Here is an 18,393-nt window from a genome sequence, read left to right on the forward strand (position 1 = left end):
TTCATTGCTAGCATACCTGCCTTACAGTTAATAATAAAAGAAGTTATTCAGGCTGGAAGGAAGTGACACAAGATGGTAATCTGAATGACACTAAAAAAGAGCACTGGTAAAAGTTAAAATGTAGGTAAATTTTTTAAAAGAGTATGATTATATTATTATTGGTTATTTCTTCTATTCCCTTATGTATTTAAAAGAAATTGCATGAAACATTATCTATAAAATTGTATTGTTGGGCCTATAACATGGAAATGTAATATATTTGACAATAGCAACACATGTATTACCTACTTTTTTAAAAAAGGGCCTAGGTCAGTATCTAAGGAAAATAAACTTAATCTTAAATCTGACAAGACAATAGACAAGGCCATTGCTTTACAGTTATGTTTTCATTGTATGGCATTTAGAAACACTGATAAATCTATGTGTTACCTGAGGGCTTTCAGGGTAATTCATGCTTCATATCCATTAACATCACTGACATCACATGCTTCACAAAGGCAAGACTTACTCAAAAATTTCCCATCAAATCAAAGCACAGAATACAAGACATATTCCTATTGGCTATTACCTCAATATTCTAAAGAATTAGACTGACTTATGTCCATAGATATCTAAGTCCAAATATTAGGCTAGCAAAGGAAAGTCTCCCTTTTCCTGGAATTGCTAAAGTGTAGATCCCAAATAAAGGCTTTCAAGATACCAAAAACCACCTCAAGGATTTAAAAAAAAAAAAAAAAAAGAACACATAATCAAAAGTTAAGACCTGAACAACCTGAAAGGCTAAAAAACTGAGTCAACAGTCCACCCACAGATAGAGGGTTCTAAATAAGAGTTTAAAAACTAACACCTGGACTTTAACTTCTAGCTATGGAAAAGACTTAATTTTTCTTTTCTTCTCTTAACTTCTTTCAAAGACATATGAAGGTTTAAAGGAAAAATTACAATACTGTATTGTGGGGTTTATAATCTATGTAAATATAATATATATGACAACAATAGTGCAAAGATATGTTAAGAAATGGCAAAAAGCCAGCAAAGGTTTCAATACAATCTCTATCAAAATTCTTAGCAGGCTTATTTTTAAGAAACTAATATGCTGATTTTAAAATTTATATGGAAATACAAAGAATATAGAATAATCAAAACAATACTGAAAAAATAAATATTCTGCTTCTTTTCCTGGCTGATTTCAAAATTTATCATAAGCTATGTAATCAATACAAAGTTGGCACTGACATAAGGATAGACAAATAGATCTATGGAATAAAATAAAGTCCAGAAGTAGACTATTACACATATACTTTCCACAGATTTTTTTTTTAATAAGGTTTTTTTTTTAACTTCTTTTTTTTGGCCGTGCCACACTGCGCAGCATGTGGGATCTTAGTTCCCCGACCAGGGATAGAACCCGTGCCCCCTGCAGTGGAAGTATGGAGTCTTAACCACTGGACCACCAGGTAAGTCCCCCTACTTTCCACAGATTTTTAACAAAGGTGCCAAAGCAATTCAATGGGGGAAAGTAAATCTTTTCAACAAATGTGCTGGAACAAGTGGATATTCACAGGAAAAAAAGTAATCTAGACCCCTACCTCACACCATATACAAAGCTTAATTTCAGATGGATTACTGTCCTAAACTTAATGGCTAGAAACTGTAAAGCTTCTAGATCGAAGTATCAGTAGAGATACAAGAAAGAAGCATATTTTTACTATCTTGGGGCAGGAAAACATTTCTTACCACGCAGAAAGCAATAACTACACACACAAAAAAATTGATATACTAAAACTTCTTCAAAATTCAAAACCTCGGGCTTCCCTGGTGGCGCAGTGGTTGAGAGTCCGCCTGCCAATGCAGGGGACACGGGTTCGTGCCCCGGTCCGGGAAGATCCCACATGCCGCGGAGCGGCTGGGCCCGTGAGCCATGGCCGCTGAGCCTGCGCGTCCGGAGCCTGTGCTCCGCAAGGGGAGAGGCCACAACAGTGAGAGGCCCGCGTAACAAAAAAAAAAAAAAAAAAAAAAAAAAAAATTCAAAACCTCTCTCATCAAAAGACACTGTGAAAAAAGCAAACAGAAAAGCCACAGGCTGGGAAGAAAATATGCACAACTCATACCTAACAAATAACTTGTACCTAGAATAAAGAACTACCAGATTCAATATATATATGTTTTTTTTTAATTTAAAACATGGGCAAAAGACTGTAATAGATACTTCACAAAGACAGATAAATGATCAATACTCACACGAAAAAGTGCTCAAAATTATTAGTCATCATGAAAATGCAAATTAAAACCACAAAGAGGTATGACTAATATATAACAGAATATATAAAATGAAAGTGATTGGCAACACCAAATGTTGAGGAGGACACGTAGTGCAAGCTGCACTCTCAAACACCGCTGATGTGATTTTTAAATGGTAGAGCCACTGTGGGAAAAGATTTGGCAATTTCTCAGAGTTAAACTCGGTAATGCAGCTATTTTTCTCCAAGGTATTTGCCTCAGAAAATTTAAAAAATATATCTATAAAAGACTTGCACAAGAATTTTCAAAATAGCTGTATTTATAAATGGCGCCAAACAAGAAACAATTCAAATGTTCATCAATAGGATAATGGATAAACTAATTGTAGTATACAACAGGATACTACTCAACAATAAAAAGAACAAAGCACTGATACATACAAGAACATGGATGAATCTCACATACAATATGTTGACCAAAAGAAGCCAAACACAAAAAAGCACATACTGTGTAATTCTACTTATGTGAAGTTTCAGAAGGGGCAAAACTAACCTGAAAAAAGTCAGAAAAGTGGCTTGCTGGGAGGAGGTAGGATGGAATCTGAGAAGGGGCACTGAGAGAATTTTCTGGAGTGATAAAACTGTTCTATATCTTGACAGGAGTGTAGGGTACATTGGTAAATGTATTTCACAAAATTCACTGAATTATACACTTAGGATTTATACTTTTTACTACATGTAAATTTTGCCTCAAAAAAAAAAAACCCACAACTATAAGCAAATACTGAACTCTACTTATACAGGACTGCCTTTCACAGCGGTATAGCTTAGCAATTCTGAAACTACTTTTGTATACTCTAGGGACAATGGACAATGTGAACATGGACTCTGGACTAGATTAACAGCATTGTATCAGTTAACTTTCCTAATTTTGATAAATGTACTATGGTTAAATAAGAGATTGCCCATGTTCTTGATAAACATACATGTAAATGTTTTGTGGTAAGGGAGCACAATGTTTCCAATTTACTCTCAAATGATTCAGAAAAAGAAATAAAATGCATATTTATAAATACATATATGTAGGGACTTCCCTGGTGGTGCAGTGGTTAAGAGTCTGCCTGCCAGTGAGGGGGACGTGGGTTCAATCCCTGGTCCAGGAAGATCCCACATGCCTCGGAGCAGCTAGGCCCATGCACCACAACTACTGAGCCTGCGCTCTAGAGCCCGCGGGCCACAACTACTGAAGCCTGTGCGCTCTAGGGTGCATGTGCCGCAACTACTGAGCCTGCGTGCTGCAACTACTATAGCCCACACGCCAAAGCCCGTGCTCCACAACAAGAGGAGCCACAGCAATGAGAAGCCCGCGCACCTCAACAAAGAGTAACCCCCGCTCACAACAACTAGAGAAAGCCCACACACAGCAACACAGCCAAAAAAATAAAAATAAAAATAAATAAATATGTATATGTATTCATGCACAGAGAGAATAATAAAGCACATGCAGGAGAATGTTAAAAACTGCTGAAACTAGATAAAAGTTTTTTAAAAAATTATTTTACTACTCTTTCAACATTTCTGTAAGTTTGAAATTGTATTACAATAAAATGTTATACCCCACCTCCACACACACAAAAAAATGTAACACCAGACTGGTTTTATCTATTTCAATATTCCAACAAGGAAAAATATTTCCTTTTTTCTGGCATTACAAGACTGTTAGAGTTGGATCACCTTAATCTAGCTCCCTGGTTTTACAAATGAAGTCCAGAAAAACTAGGCCAACAGTCAGATAATTAGGTAGCAGTAAGTCAGGTTAGAATCCTGATCTCTTGACCCCCATTTCAATACTCTGTAATAGTTTTTTTTTTTTTGCGGTATGCGGGCCTCTCACTGTTGTGGCCTCCCCCGTTGCGGAGCACAGGCTCCGGACGCGCAGGCTCCGGACGCGCAGGCTCAGCGGCCATGGCTCACGGGCCCAGCCGCTCCGCGGCATATGGGATCCTCCCAGACCGGGGCACGAACCCGTATCCCCTGCATCGGCAGGCGGACTCTCAACCACTTGCGCCACCAGGGAGGCCCTGTAATAGTTTTTAAAAAGAGTATTTTTAGCTTTGATACTACCTAATGAAAGCCAGCCAATCTTATTTACTGCATATAGTATTATACTAGAAAAAAAAAAAACAACCCTGCAATTAGGGTACTACTAGAATCAAAATTCTGACACTTAAAAACTACACTGCAATCTATTTGGGATAGGTAGCACACTAATTAAACTACAGAGTATTTTTATAGAAAAACGTATCCTCCATTATAACTATCACAATAATAAACCAATCTGGACCCAACACCCACAGTCATAAAGGGATTTAGCCAGTAAGATAGCACACTATTGTTAGTCTTGGTTGCAGGTACGATATACTATCTACTCAGAAGCTCTATGGAAAAAAAAAAATTGTGACCACCCCCCCAACCCCCGCACTAGAAGAAAGCAAAGCTCACGTGTGATGAACCAAGTTGTACCCTGTACTGACACACTAAGAAAGGAAAGAAGCAGAAGGCTAAAGGCATGGAAACTTCAAAACAATTCTCTAAGTGTACAAGGGCTGACCTACCATTTTTTTTTTGATTGTAGAAAAAAAAAAGGTTAATATATTACTAATGTATTATAACAGGGCAAAGGTTCACCATACTATCTTCCTTTACCAGTGAAAGGAAATTAACTTTCAGCCAGGAACGTTATACACTCCCTATTTCAAAAAACTAAGTTAAAGAATAACAAAATGAAAAAAATTGTTTATCTTCAGTTTCATGTTTCCTAGGGCTACTTATATGGTAATCAAAAAAATGTTCAGTGAATTACTGGAGATCTAAATAAACAGATATTCCTTGTACATGGACAGGAAGACAATAACTGTCAACATGTCACTTCTTTCCCATTTGATCTATAGATTCAATATAATCTCAATTAGGGGCTTACCTGGTGGCGCAGTGGTTAAGAATCCGCCTGCCAATGCAGGGGACACAGGTTCAAGCCCTGGACCAGGAAGATCCCACATGCCGCAGAACAACTAAGCCTGTGTGCCACAACTCTTGAGCCTGCGCTCTAGAGCCCGTGAGCCACAACTACTGAGCCCTCGTGCCAAAACTACTGAAGCCCGCGTGCCTAGAGCCCGTGCTCCATAACAAGAGAAGCCACCGCAATGAGAAGCCCGCGCACCGCAACAAGGAGTAGCCCCCGCTCGCCACAACTAGAGAAAGCCCGTGCGTAGCAACGAAGGCCCAATGCAGCCAAAAATAAATAATAATAAATAAAATAAATATTTTTTAAATCTTATTAAAAAATATATAATCTCAATTAAAGTCTCAGAAAGTTATTTTGTGGATATCAACAAACTGCTTTTAAAGTTTATATAGAAAGGGAAAAGACTCAGAATAGTCAAAACAATATTGAAGGGAAAGAGAAAAGCTGGATAAATGGTTCTATCCAGGTTCAAGAGTTATTATAAAGCTTCAATAATCAAGACAGTGTGGTATTGACAGAAGAATAGGAAAACAGATCAATGGAACAGAATACAAGGCCCAGAAAGAGACCCACACAAATTCAGCCAAATTAACTCTGACAAAGGAGCAAAGGAATTACAATGGAGAAAGGAGTCTTCTGAATAAATGGGGCTGGAACAAAAGGACATCAACACCTACAAGATGACATAGGAGAAAATCTAGATGAACTTGGGTATGGTGATGACTTTTCAGATATAACACAAAGGCATGACCCATCAAAGAAATAATTGATAAGCTGGACTTCATTAAAATTAAAAACTTTTGCTCTGTGAAAGACAACATCAAGAGAATAAGAGAATGAGAAAACAAGTCACAGACCGGGAAAAAGTATTTGCAAAAGACATTTCTGATAAAGAACTCTTATCCAAAACATACAATGAACTCTTAAAACTCAACAATAAGAAAACAAATAACCTGATTAAAAAAGGCTGGAACAGACATCTCACCAAAGGAGATACACAAATGGCAAATGAGCACATGAAAAGACAGTTAACATCATATGTTACCAGGGATCTGCAAATTAAAACAACAATGAAATACCACTACACACCTATGAGAACAGCCAAAACCCAAAACACTGTCAACACCGAAAGCTGTTGAGGATGTGGAGCAACAGGAATCCAGGCTCATTGCTGGTGGGAATGCAAAATTGTGCAGACACTTTGGAAGACAGTTCGGCAGTTTCTCACAAATCTAAACATATTCTTATTATACAGTTTGGCAATGAGTTGACAATCGATGTTCACACAAAAACCTGCACACTAATGTTCAGAGCAGCTTTATCCATAACTGCCAAGACTTGAAAGCAACTAAGATGTCCTTCAATATGTGAATGGATAAACAAATTGCACACAATGGAATTTTATTCAGCAATAAAAAGAAATGAGCTATCATGCCACAGAAAGACATGGAGGACGGTACACGAATACAATGGAATATTACTGAGCCATAAAAAGGAATGAAATTGGGTCGTTTGTAGAGATGTGAATGGACCTAGAGAGTGTCATACAGAGTGAAGTAAGTCAGAGAGAGAAAAGCAAATATCATATAATAACACATGTATGTGGAATCTAGAAAAATGGTATAGATGATCTTATTTGCAAAGCAGAAATAGAGACAGACGTAGAGAACAAATGTATGGATACCAAAGGGGAAAGGGGTGGGGTGGGAGGAATTGTGAGACTGGGATTGACACATACATTTTCAATACTATGTATAAAATAGACAACTGATGGGAACATACTATATAGCACAGGGAACTCTACCTAATGCACTGTGGTAACCTAAATGGGAGGGAAGTCCAAAATGGAGGGGATATCTGTATGTGTATGGCTGATTCATTTTGTTGTGCAGTGGATGCTAACACAACATTGTAAAGCAACCATACTCCAAAAAAAAAAAAAAAAAAAAAAAAGGACATGGAGGAACCGTAAAAGCACACTGTTAAGTTAAGGAAGTCAATCTGAAAAGGCTACACATTGTATGATTCCAATTATATGGCATTCTGGAAAAGGCACAACTATGAAGACAGTAAAAAGATCAGTGGTTGCTAGGGGTTTGGGGGAAGGGATGTAGGAATGACTAAGTGGAACATGGGAAATGTTTAGGGCAGTGAAACTATTCTGCACAATATTCTGATGGTGAGTATGTGTCATTACAGATTTGTCAAAACCCACAGAATTTACAATACAAACAGTGATCCCTTAGTTAATAATAATGTATCAATATTGGCTCATTAATTGTAATGAAGGTACCACACTAATGAAAGATGTTAATAATAGGGAAAACTCTGTGTTTGTACTTTCCCTCAACTTTTCTAGAAAGCTAAAACTGCTCTAAAAAATAAAATCTATTAATTAGAAGATTCATCAATAAAGTTCTTACCAGGTCTAATGAAGACATTTTCCACAGACAACATTGCTGCTATTGGAAGTAATAGGTCTTCACAGTCCAGAGAAGCAGCCTTTATTACTGCACATGTCAGATGTGGAGGAAGAGGAAATTCTACCATAGACAAACCCAATCTGGTCACATGGCCACTCCTTAATGGAAAGAAAAAGTTTTTAAGTCTTTCTACCTTGGGAGAGTACAAATGAAATGTTTATCATTCAGAATAAGTCAGATACAATTTAGATTACCTTAAATTACCTCCAGAAATTCAATTCAAGATAAGAAATATGATACACTGTGTTCATTGATAAGAGAAATATAAAGATGATAAATTCCTTGCTCTCAAGGGCCTATATATCCAAAAAACTAAACAATGAGGCAGAATAAAGTAGTATAATAAAAGACACACAATGCTACAGAAGCATGGAAAATGTCCTTAAAGAAATGAGACAATGATAATTACCAAATCTTTTCCCATCACACAATCATGAGAACAAGGACTCTGGGTCTCATCATTTTGATGTACCCAGCATAATGCCTGGCACTGAAGTGGTACTCAGAAATTACTTGTTAGGGAAAAACATAGTGTTGTAGGTCAATTATACTTCAAAAGCAAACAAACATACAAACTTATAGAAAAAGAGATCAGATTTGCAGTTACCAGAAGTGGGTGAGAAGGGAGGGGGAATTGGATGAAAGCAGTCAAAAGGTACAAAAAAAAAAAAAAAAGAAAGAAAGAAATTACTTGTTAAATAATACCAATACTAAACAAAAACAGTTTTATGGTACAATTTCAGAATTGTGGTGAAGAAAGACTGAGGACAAATTTTAATTTCAGGGAAAACAATCCATTCAATTCAAACAAATCACTTACTAATGATAAAGGAAAGTATTAAGAACCCTATTTTAGCGCTTCCCTGGTGGCGCAGTGGTTGGGAATCCACCTGCCAGTGCAGGGGACACGGGTTCAAGCCCTGGTCTGGGAGGATCCCACGTGCCGCGGAGCAGCTGAGCCTGTGTGCCACAACTACTGAGCCTTCACTCTAGAGCCCACGAGCCACAACTACTGAGCCCGCGTGCTACAACTACTGAGCCCACGTGCCACAACTAATGAAGCCCACGTGCCTAGAGCCCGTGCTCTGCAACAGCAGAAGCCACCGCAATGAGGGGTCCATGCACCACAATAGCCCCCCCTCGCCACAACTAGAGAAAGCCTGTGTGCAGCAACAAAGACCCAATGCAGCCAAACATAAATAAATAAAAAATAAATAATTTTAAAAAAAGAACCCAGGGCTTCCCTGGTGGCGCAGTGGTTGAGAGTCCACCTGCCAATGCAGGGGACACGGGTTCGTGCCCCGGTCCAGGAAGATCCCACATGCCGTGGAGCGGCTAGGCCCGTGAGCCATGGCCACTGAGCCTGCGCATCCGGATCCTGTGCTCCGCAACAGGAGAGGCCACAACAGTGAGAGGCCCACGTACCACACACACACACACAAAAAAGAACCCTATTTTAAAAAGAGATTAACATCTACTGTGGTTGGGGTTTTTCTTGTTTTTTGTTTGTGTTTTACCTGTCAATAGCATCACACTGGTAGAGTTGTTTAAGAGCCTCCAAGATAAGTCTCTCATTAGGTGGATCCAAATAGGGAAACCTGTGTGTTTAAATGAGACGTAAAATGAGATTCCATTCCTTGAACATGGCAAGATCTTATACAGATTTGAAAATTCATTTAAAAGGTTTTACTTCTGTTTTTCAAGTCTTTCTTTTCTCTCTCTTTTTTTTCAAAGCATTCTATGACTGTGATCAGCATTCAGCAAAGGAGGAAATTTTTTTCTGAATCACACTCTTCCATTTAATTCAAGCCTTTCTTTTTGATTCCCCCTTAGCCGGAACACTCTCACCATTCCTCTCTACTTATCTTAACCTTTCCTCATTCTTCATAGCCAACATCAACTCTACTCTGTTCTGTAGTCTGTAATTTTTATTACAATTTTATAAAACAGTAAAGGAAAATTAACTGAAAGTGGCTAAAAATTAGAAATTATTTAATAGTACTTCAAAATGTTTTTTTAATGAAATGATAAATATCTCAAATTAATTTAACCAATTTGCTTTATTGTATGTATGGATGTGTATGTACTTATTTTCTCCTGAACTACCTTCAAACAGGTTGCAAATGTAATGCCAATTTACCCCCAAAATATTTCAGAGTGCACCCCCTGAAAATAAGGACATTCTCTTACATACCACAATATCATTTATAAACATAAGACAATTAACAATATTCACAAAGGACAGTATGACTATTGAGATGCCTCTAGAACATGGATCTATTTCACACTTGAAACTAAATATTTCTTTAAATATGGAAAAATTAATATTCACAAAGGACAGCAGAGTGGCATTTAACCCAGTGTGAATATACATCCCCCCACCCCAGGAACAATAATCACTTAATATTATTCTGCACTGGATTTTTTTTTCCACCATTAGTTTTGAAATGCTAAATTATCTACTCCAATTTCTCACCTTGAAAAAGGTCCAACAGAGGACAAAAGGTCTAATACCTTACACGAAAGTCCATTCAAGGATTGACACTCTATTTAAAAACAAATAAACAAAAATCTGGTAGACTGTTCTACCGTCAGCTTTCCTACAACTTGTACCAACAAGTCCTGGTATCTGCTAGAGCAAGAGTTGGCAAGCACTTTCTAAAGAAGGCCAGATAGTAAATATTTTAGGTTTTACAGGCCATATGGTCTCTGTCACAATTACTCAACTCTGCTGCTGAAGCAAAAGCAGCCATACATTAATGAATGGGCATGGCTGTGTTCCAATAAAATTTTATTTACAAAAACAGTCAGTGAGCCTAGACCATATTTTGCGACCCCTATCCTAGAGCAATACCAGACTAGTCAGCTTCCTCTTCTAGATAAGAGCCATTTTAGATTTGTAAAAACTACAATTATTTCTCTCCCTTGATTATACCAATTACCAATTCTGTCAAGCTCTCCTTGTATTATTTGGTTTCTAAGAGACCCACCAAACATATATAGCATTTTTTAGAAACAATCTAGTTCGTCAAACTCCTAATAAAACTCGATGACATGCAAAACTGAACTCCAAATGTACAGTGACCAACACAGAACAGGAATGTTATAATTCCCAATCACCTGGACACTGTGGTTTATTAATATAACCCAAGTTTATGCTAGTGGAATTTTTTAAATTGTTCTTTAAACAGAATAATAACTGCAAGCTCATATTAAGTTTGTGGTGATCTGATAATTTCAGATCTTTTCTGCACTGAATTTCTTTAATGTGCAACCAAAACATAAGATTTAAGATGTACCCCTTCAGACTTTTACCTTGTTGATTTTTGCCCAAAGTTCTGGCCTACTGAGACCATTCTAAATCTTGGTTTTAATCACCTACCCATTAGAAATGAAGATATTTTCCAAAAGTCTGGTGATCATGACTTCAATATCTTTATTTAATCTTTTCATTAAAACTGCTTATCAGGAAAGAGTGAAGTTCAGCATACTACCAGTAAAACCTTCATCAAGGCTTCGTGAGCCATTAATCAGTACTTTCTGGACTCGGCTATTTGGCAAACATACCCTGATTCAGCAGTACTATCACATCTTATTCACAAATACATCAATGGAATCTTGTTAAATATTGTGTTGAAAACAAGACACATTAGGTTATCAATCAATAAATCCTTGTGGTGCATCCATTAAGTGGATGGTCCTGCCTTCAAACGGAAAAGACAATGGTTTATGATAACATATTCTTTGTGAACCATTTTGATTCACACTGATGATTACAAATCAACATTGTATTCTCTTAGGGACTTCCTTGGTGGTCCAGTGGTGGAGAATCCGCCTTCCAATGCAAGGGACACAGCTTTGATCCCTGCTTGGGGAACTAAGATCCCACATGCCGCGGGGCAACTAAGCCTGTGCACCACAACTACTGAGCTCACGCACCTCAACTAGAGCCCACGTGCTGCGAACTACAGAGCTCACACGCTCTAGAGCCCGCTCCAGGACTAGAGAGAAGCCCGCACACTGCAAGGAAAGATCCCACATGCTGCAATGAAGACCCAACACAGCCAAATAAATAAATAAATATTAAAAAATATATATTATAGGGCCTCCCTGGTGGCGCGGGTGGTTGAGAGTCCGCCTGCCGATGCAGGGGATACGGGTTCGTGCCCCGGTCTGGGAGGATCCCATGTGCCGCGGAGCGGCTGGGCCCGTGAGCCATGGCCGCTGAGCCTGCGCGTCCGGAGCCTGCGCGTCCGGAGCCTGTGCTCCGCAGCGGGGGAGGCCACAACGGTGAGAGGCCCGCATACCGCAAAAACAAACAAACAAAAAAAAAAACAAAAATATATATATATATATATTATATTCTCTTAAACCATTTTCCGATAAACTATGCTAGAATTTGCTAAGAATCAACGTCTAGCTTACTGGGCAGTTGTTTCTATAACCTGCCCTTTTCTTAAATGGAAAATTGATTTTTGAGTTTCTCACAATTTTCTGGTAACCTGTTCTGCATAATTTCTCAGAGACGACCCACGATAACTCTGACATTATATCTGCAAGTTCTTCTGGTACCACGGAAATAATGTCTAAAGCCACAATACAAACTCATTTATGGTCATTAGGTTTTCTCTCATTATTTCCTAATCGATATTGGTCATTAATTCCTTCTTTTCTAGACTTGTTCTTATCTTTTCAGTTTTAAAATCATTCCTAACGGAGGAGAAAGGGGAGGCAAAATAATAACTGAAAAGTTCCATTTTCTCTCTGTCACCTACGAATACTATACCACCTATCCCAAATTCTGGTTGTACCTGCCCATATGCTGCACACATCTTAAAAAGAGCAGGGAGACACAACATGATAAATATAATTATCACTGCTGTATGTTATATACAAAAGCTGTTATGAGAGTAAATCCTAAGAATTCTCATCATGAGGAAAAAAACTTTTTTCTATTTCTTTAATATTTTATCTGTATGAGATGATGTTCACTACACTTACTGGGGTAATCATTTCATGATGTATATAAGTCATTATGCTGTACTCCTTAAACTTATACAGTGCTGTATATCAATTATATCTCAATAAAACTGGGAGAAAAAAAGCGGGGGCAGGGGAGAGAAGTCTTTTTTTTTTTCTGGTCTCTAGCATTTTAAGAACTTTCATTACATTCTAAGTCTTAAAACTTAAGATGAAAAAATAACTCAATGCAGATGATATTGAGTAATTATTGTTCCTATTTTCCTAATATATATTTATTCTTGATTATATGCTGCTCTGTTAGCCTTTATAAATATTATTTTTAAATATGGGTTCATCTGTTTGGCCATTTAGATTTCTTTAAATGGCTTTTCTTTCTCATTAGTATCATTTATGATATCAGTTAGAATTTTACATATTTGCTTTCCTCTTTCTAGGATTTATATTCTCATCTAGAAAATCTCTAGTCTCGGGACTTCCCTGGTGGTCCAGTAGGTAAGATGCCACACTCCCAATGCAGGGGGCCCAGGTTCAATTCCTGGTTGGGGAACTAGTTCCTGCATGCATGCTGCAACTAAGAGTCCACATGCCGCAACTAAGAATCCCACATGCTGCAACTAAAAAAATATCCCGCGTGCCGCAACTAAACATGCCGCAACAAAGACCCGGCGCAGCCAAAATAAATAAATATTAAAAAAAGAAGAAGAAAACTTCTAGTCTTATGATAATAACGATAAAAAAAATCTTAGATGGCTTTCTAAGAGTATACAATACATATTTGGATGCACCTAGTAATTACTTCCTTTTTTATTATGCATTTAAAGAATGCATGGTCACCTTCTCCCAAGGTTCCTCACACTTTTTAACATTTCCAATTAAGACCAAAATTAAAACCAAGATAATACTTTCTTTCATTATTTCTTCTACCATAAATTTCATAATATGAAATTTCAAGCCCTACAATATTCTGTCCTATACTAATTATATTCTTTAACATTTAACTAATTTAACAGTTGTTCTATTTTTTGCTTCATGTCGAATTTCGTTTCCCCATTATAATTTAAGCTTAGTGAAAGCAAAAACCTACTAAAGAGTATTATTCTGTCTCTCATCGTACTTGGTACCATGCTGGCCATACAAAAGATGCTACCAAAAAAAAAAAAAAAAAAAAAAACCAACTCAACAACACTTTCTGAGTGGCATTAGGGTCATTGTACACCTTTCATTACAGATAAACAGTGGTCATTAAATTATAAATAAACATCAGCATGAAAACTCGATTAAGCCAAGGTTAAAATACGAGTAAGGGATCAAATCCCAGTAAAGCAATGCAAAGAAGCCCTTTATTTGGGTTTGGCGGAACCTTGAAATATAGGGACATACGAGTCAAATACTTCAAAAAAATTTCTGAGGAATAACCTGACTCCCTAACAGATTTTTCTTTTTTTCAAGTTGTCTACATACCTTATTACATCGTGTATGGCAAGGCACTTTAAGGTCAGAACTACAGATGTCAAACTAGTTCTCTTAATCTCAGGGATCACATGGTCAGGCATACACTGGTTCCAAAAATCTTTACTATAGATGCGAAAGCATTTTCCTGAGGAAGTCCTGCCAGCTCGGCCACTTCGCTGTAAGGCCTCACTCCTTTAGAAGAAAAAAAAACAAAAAAAACCACAAAGTCCCCAAAATGTTCTGTGATTTTTCTAAGTAATTCACTTCCTTCCCCAAACCAATCAGAAATTATCTAATCAACTGTTCTTTGAACAAAAAGGCTTAACACAGAGACTTACTTTGAAATTGGAACCACTTCTAGGATGTCCAATCCTAATCTGGGATTGTGATTTAACTGCTTCACAAAGCCACCGTCGACCACATATCTAAGTATAATGAAAAAAAGGTAAGTTTCTAGAAAATAAGGAAAGACTCGTTAATTTTTAACCACTTTGGGTACTCCTTTTCTACCAAACTAACAACTATGCAACAACTTTTAAGTTAAGTGTAAAACTTGAAAGTCAAGAAATTGGAAACTGCTACTGGAAATGTAAAATGGTTCAGCCAATGTGGAAAATGGTTTGGAGGGTCCTCAAAACATTAAATATAGAATTACCGTATGACCCAGAAGTTCCATTCCTAGGCATACACTCAAAAGAACTGAAAACAAGTACTCAACAAATACTTGTAGACATATGTTCATAGTAGCACTGTAAGAGGACTATAAGAGCCAAAAGGTAGAAACAGCCTAAATGTCCATTAATCATTAAGGGACGAAAGGATGAACAAATTATGGTATACACATACAACAGAATATTATTCAGCCATAGAAAGGAATGAAGTACTGATACATGCTACAACATGGATGAACCTCAAAAACATGCTGAGTGGAAGAAACAAGGCACAAAAGGTAACATATTGTATGATTCCATTTACATGAGATATCCATAGAAACAGAAAGGGGTGGTTGCCAGGGGCTGGGGTGGAGGCGCAAATGGGGAGCAACCCCATAAAGTGTACAAGTGTCTATTTGGGGGTGATGAAATGTTTTAGAACTAGATAAAGGTGGTGGTTGCACAACATTATGTATGTAATAAATAGTACTTAATTATTCACTTTTCAATGTTAATTTTATGTTCTCCCATTAAAAAAACAAACTTGAAAATCAGCTCTAAACCATTCTAACAGGTTCAGAATCTAATTCCAGTTAGCCTTTAACTACACCACTTTAAGCCAACTTAACGGAGAATAAGTCAGGTAAAAAACTAAGTTAGGAACAGTATTAAGTCTATCATTCACTTAGGGAACGTTCTGAAACACGCTATTTAATGACTTCTGCCTTTGCTGGAAACAGAAAATGGCAGAGCTTAATTTACTCAAGAGAGCTGCTTGCCTAAGCCCTTATTGAAACCATTATTTTTAAAGTAAAGAGAAAAGCAGAGGAAATTAAACTTCCTCTTAGATCTGGATGATCATTTTACCCAAAAGAAACATATAGGATCTCTGGGTCAGGTCCAGCCTTCCTGTGGCAGAGACAGACTTAGTTAAGGACATAAAATATATTGGGTAAAAGATAAATATCCAGAAGGAATGTGGTTCAACAGTCTGAAAGAACTTCACATTAGTTATCAGTCTAGACGTAGACTGATAAGTGTTTCTCTACAAAATTTACTCCAAAATTTGATGGCATCACTGATTACATTGAAAAATAAAGTCCACTTCACAAAAGGGTGAAAAGCAAGCAACAGTACCTCCAGATAAACACTTGGATATACAAAGCTTACTATGTGAAGTGGAGCTGACAGGTAAGAAGGGAATATCAGATCATCTTAGGTACCTGCTGGTAATGTAATATAGAAAAAACAAGTTTGGCTTCCCAGAAACCCATGAAACATCACACATAATCTTAAATTTGGGAAGAGAAAGCTACATGTTACCAAGTACCAGGATTTAAAAAGTGTGAACAGGCTTCCCTGGTGGCACAGTGGTTGAGAGTCTGCCTGCTGATGCAGGGGACACGGGTTCGTGCCCCGGTCTGGGAAGATCCCACATGCCACAGAGTGGCTGGGCCCGTGAGCCATGGCCACTGAGCCTGCGCGTCTGGAGCCTGTGCTCCGCAACGGGAGAGGCCACAACAGTAAGAGGCCCGCGTACCGCCGAAAAAAAAGGTGTGAACAGAAATACTATGTGCACCTCCTACTCCATTTCCTATTCAGAGCAATCAATAATTACAAAAAATGATAGGTGATTACAAGTTAAAAAAGTGAGAAGGGAATTAGTGGAGGGCACAGAGACACAAACTTAATGCTTTATGACTAGCTAAGTGGCTTCCTCAGCTTTAAAAGGAATTTTAAAGTTATACCTGATTCCATCTATTGTCAAAGATGTTGCAGAAATATTGGTGGATATGACGCATTTTCTAATTCCAGGTGGAGGTGGCAAAAATATTCTTCTCTGTTGATCTAAAATATATGTAAAGACAAAATACTAATTTACAACATGCATTTGTCAAACTCAAGTTTTGAAAAACTCATTCCTTTTCATTAAAAGTTGTTTTCTTCACCTCTTTAATTATCTTGAATTCAAAATATAATAGCAAAAACTATTTTTCCTCATCTTTCACTATTAAGATCTCTAGATCCATGGAATCACAGATGATTATTGCTAAAATAAACCCTACAGCAGAGTCCTTTATATAGGTCATAGCTCCCTTAGAGACTATTTAAAAACTGTGGGCCTTGTCTCCATTAAAAGCCACATACATACATACACAAAAAAATTTTCAAACAATAACAGGGTGTTCAAGACTCTGAAGTCTACCCACGGACAACAGATTAAGAACCTCTCTGTGCTTTAAAGACTGATTAGCTAAGGCGGTTTTTTACTTTTTGAGGTGTCTGGCCAATTCATCACTCCATCTCTAAACAAGTAACACCACCCTTACTTCCACTATCCACACATTCTGAAGGGTGGGCCTCAGCAGCGATGCTTACATATGGTACCTTGCTCCTCTGGCCATAGTTTGGGGCACCAAGGATAAACATCTCCCTTCAACCGGGCCAGTCTCATTCTCCTGTGAATTTGGAATAAGGTCCAAGAGATGCTCAATTTGATTAAGCCAGTTTCTTGCAAAGAGAAAGAATTAACTTGTGAACCATAGGGAAGGGACTAGTGTACATGGAGGAAAGCTAGTCTAAAGAGAATAAAAAATGAATCATCCATGAGAGTTCACAAGAGAGTATTTCTGGGTTGCTGGCAATTCTCAGGCCTGAGTGTAAAATAAGCAGAAAGGTGGGTTTGACCAGACTTGTCCTCCTGCCAGGTTAAGCAGAGAACAGGACAAGAGAGTTAATGTTTGCAAGGAAATGATTACAGCATAGGCAAAAGGAGGTAAGTGATAAGACAGATCTCAATGCAATCTGAAAACTGTTGAATTAGGAACAGAAGAGTGAGCTGGCAGAGACAGGAAGTAATCATCAGAAAGAGGTTTAAAACTGAGATCAGAAATGAAGATAATGACAAAGTCTACAACATTAAATTTTTGAAGGGGTGGCCATGGTGGGAAAGATCACTTAAGCTAGAGAGGTCAAGCAAGGGATTTGGGTAGATCGTCTATTTCAATGACATCCAAAAATGAGGGGTAATAATTCCAGGGAGTATATAAGTCAATCGATTGGGGTATGAAAAGAAATCATTTGCATGTCTATTTATATTTCTCATAACATCCTTTTAAACTCTTTATATGTATTTACTATTTTATGTTATATGTTAGAACAGTAAGTACATATACGTCCTTTAAAAAGAGAAAAATTTTTAATGCCTGGCTGCAATTTCAGCAAGATATTTGGAAATTTGTTCAGAAAATTCACTCTTTCTACCTGAACAACCTCAAGTTGTTTTCTTTTCAGCAGCCAAGAAAATCTTAACCAAACCTGTTTTTAAATAAAGTACAAAACCTGTTTCCAAAGAAAATCTTTAAAAGATCCATGTATTCGCAATATATAAAACAGACCAAAGTTGAACTATTATGAAGGGGAAAAGGAGTGGCACAGACAATCACAGTTTTAAAATTATGTTACTAGGCCAACTATCTCATTTTATAGATGAGAACACTAAAGCCCATAGAGGTCAAGCAGCTTGCCCAGGATTTACATATAGACAGGCAAGTTTA

The 18,393-nt window shown here is 37.5% G+C and overlaps 1 protein-coding gene across 2 annotated transcripts in view; it reads right to left on the reverse strand.

Moving 5' to 3' along the window:
* DHX40 (DEAH-box helicase 40) overlaps nucleotides 1–18,393 on the reverse strand; it is a 52,594-nt gene that overhangs the window by 20,910 nt on the left and 13,291 nt on the right. For both annotated transcript variants that reach the window (XM_060081988.1, XM_060081987.1), the window contains exons 8-12: nucleotides 16,585–16,684; nucleotides 14,522–14,608; nucleotides 14,193–14,375; nucleotides 9,266–9,346; nucleotides 7,689–7,846 (exon numbers count right to left, since the gene is read on the reverse strand). In XM_060081988.1, the coding sequence (XP_059937971.1) occupies nucleotides 7,689–7,846; nucleotides 9,266–9,346; nucleotides 14,193–14,375; nucleotides 14,522–14,608; nucleotides 16,585–16,684 (609 nt within the window). The remainder of the gene's footprint in view (nucleotides 1–7,688; nucleotides 7,847–9,265; nucleotides 9,347–14,192; nucleotides 14,376–14,521; nucleotides 14,609–16,584; nucleotides 16,685–18,393) is intronic.

Source organism: Mesoplodon densirostris, chromosome 18 (genome assembly GCF_025265405.1).
Source record: "Mesoplodon densirostris isolate mMesDen1 chromosome 18, mMesDen1 primary haplotype, whole genome shotgun sequence".
NCBI classification, from domain to species: domain Eukaryota; kingdom Metazoa; phylum Chordata; class Mammalia; order Artiodactyla; family Ziphiidae; genus Mesoplodon; species Mesoplodon densirostris.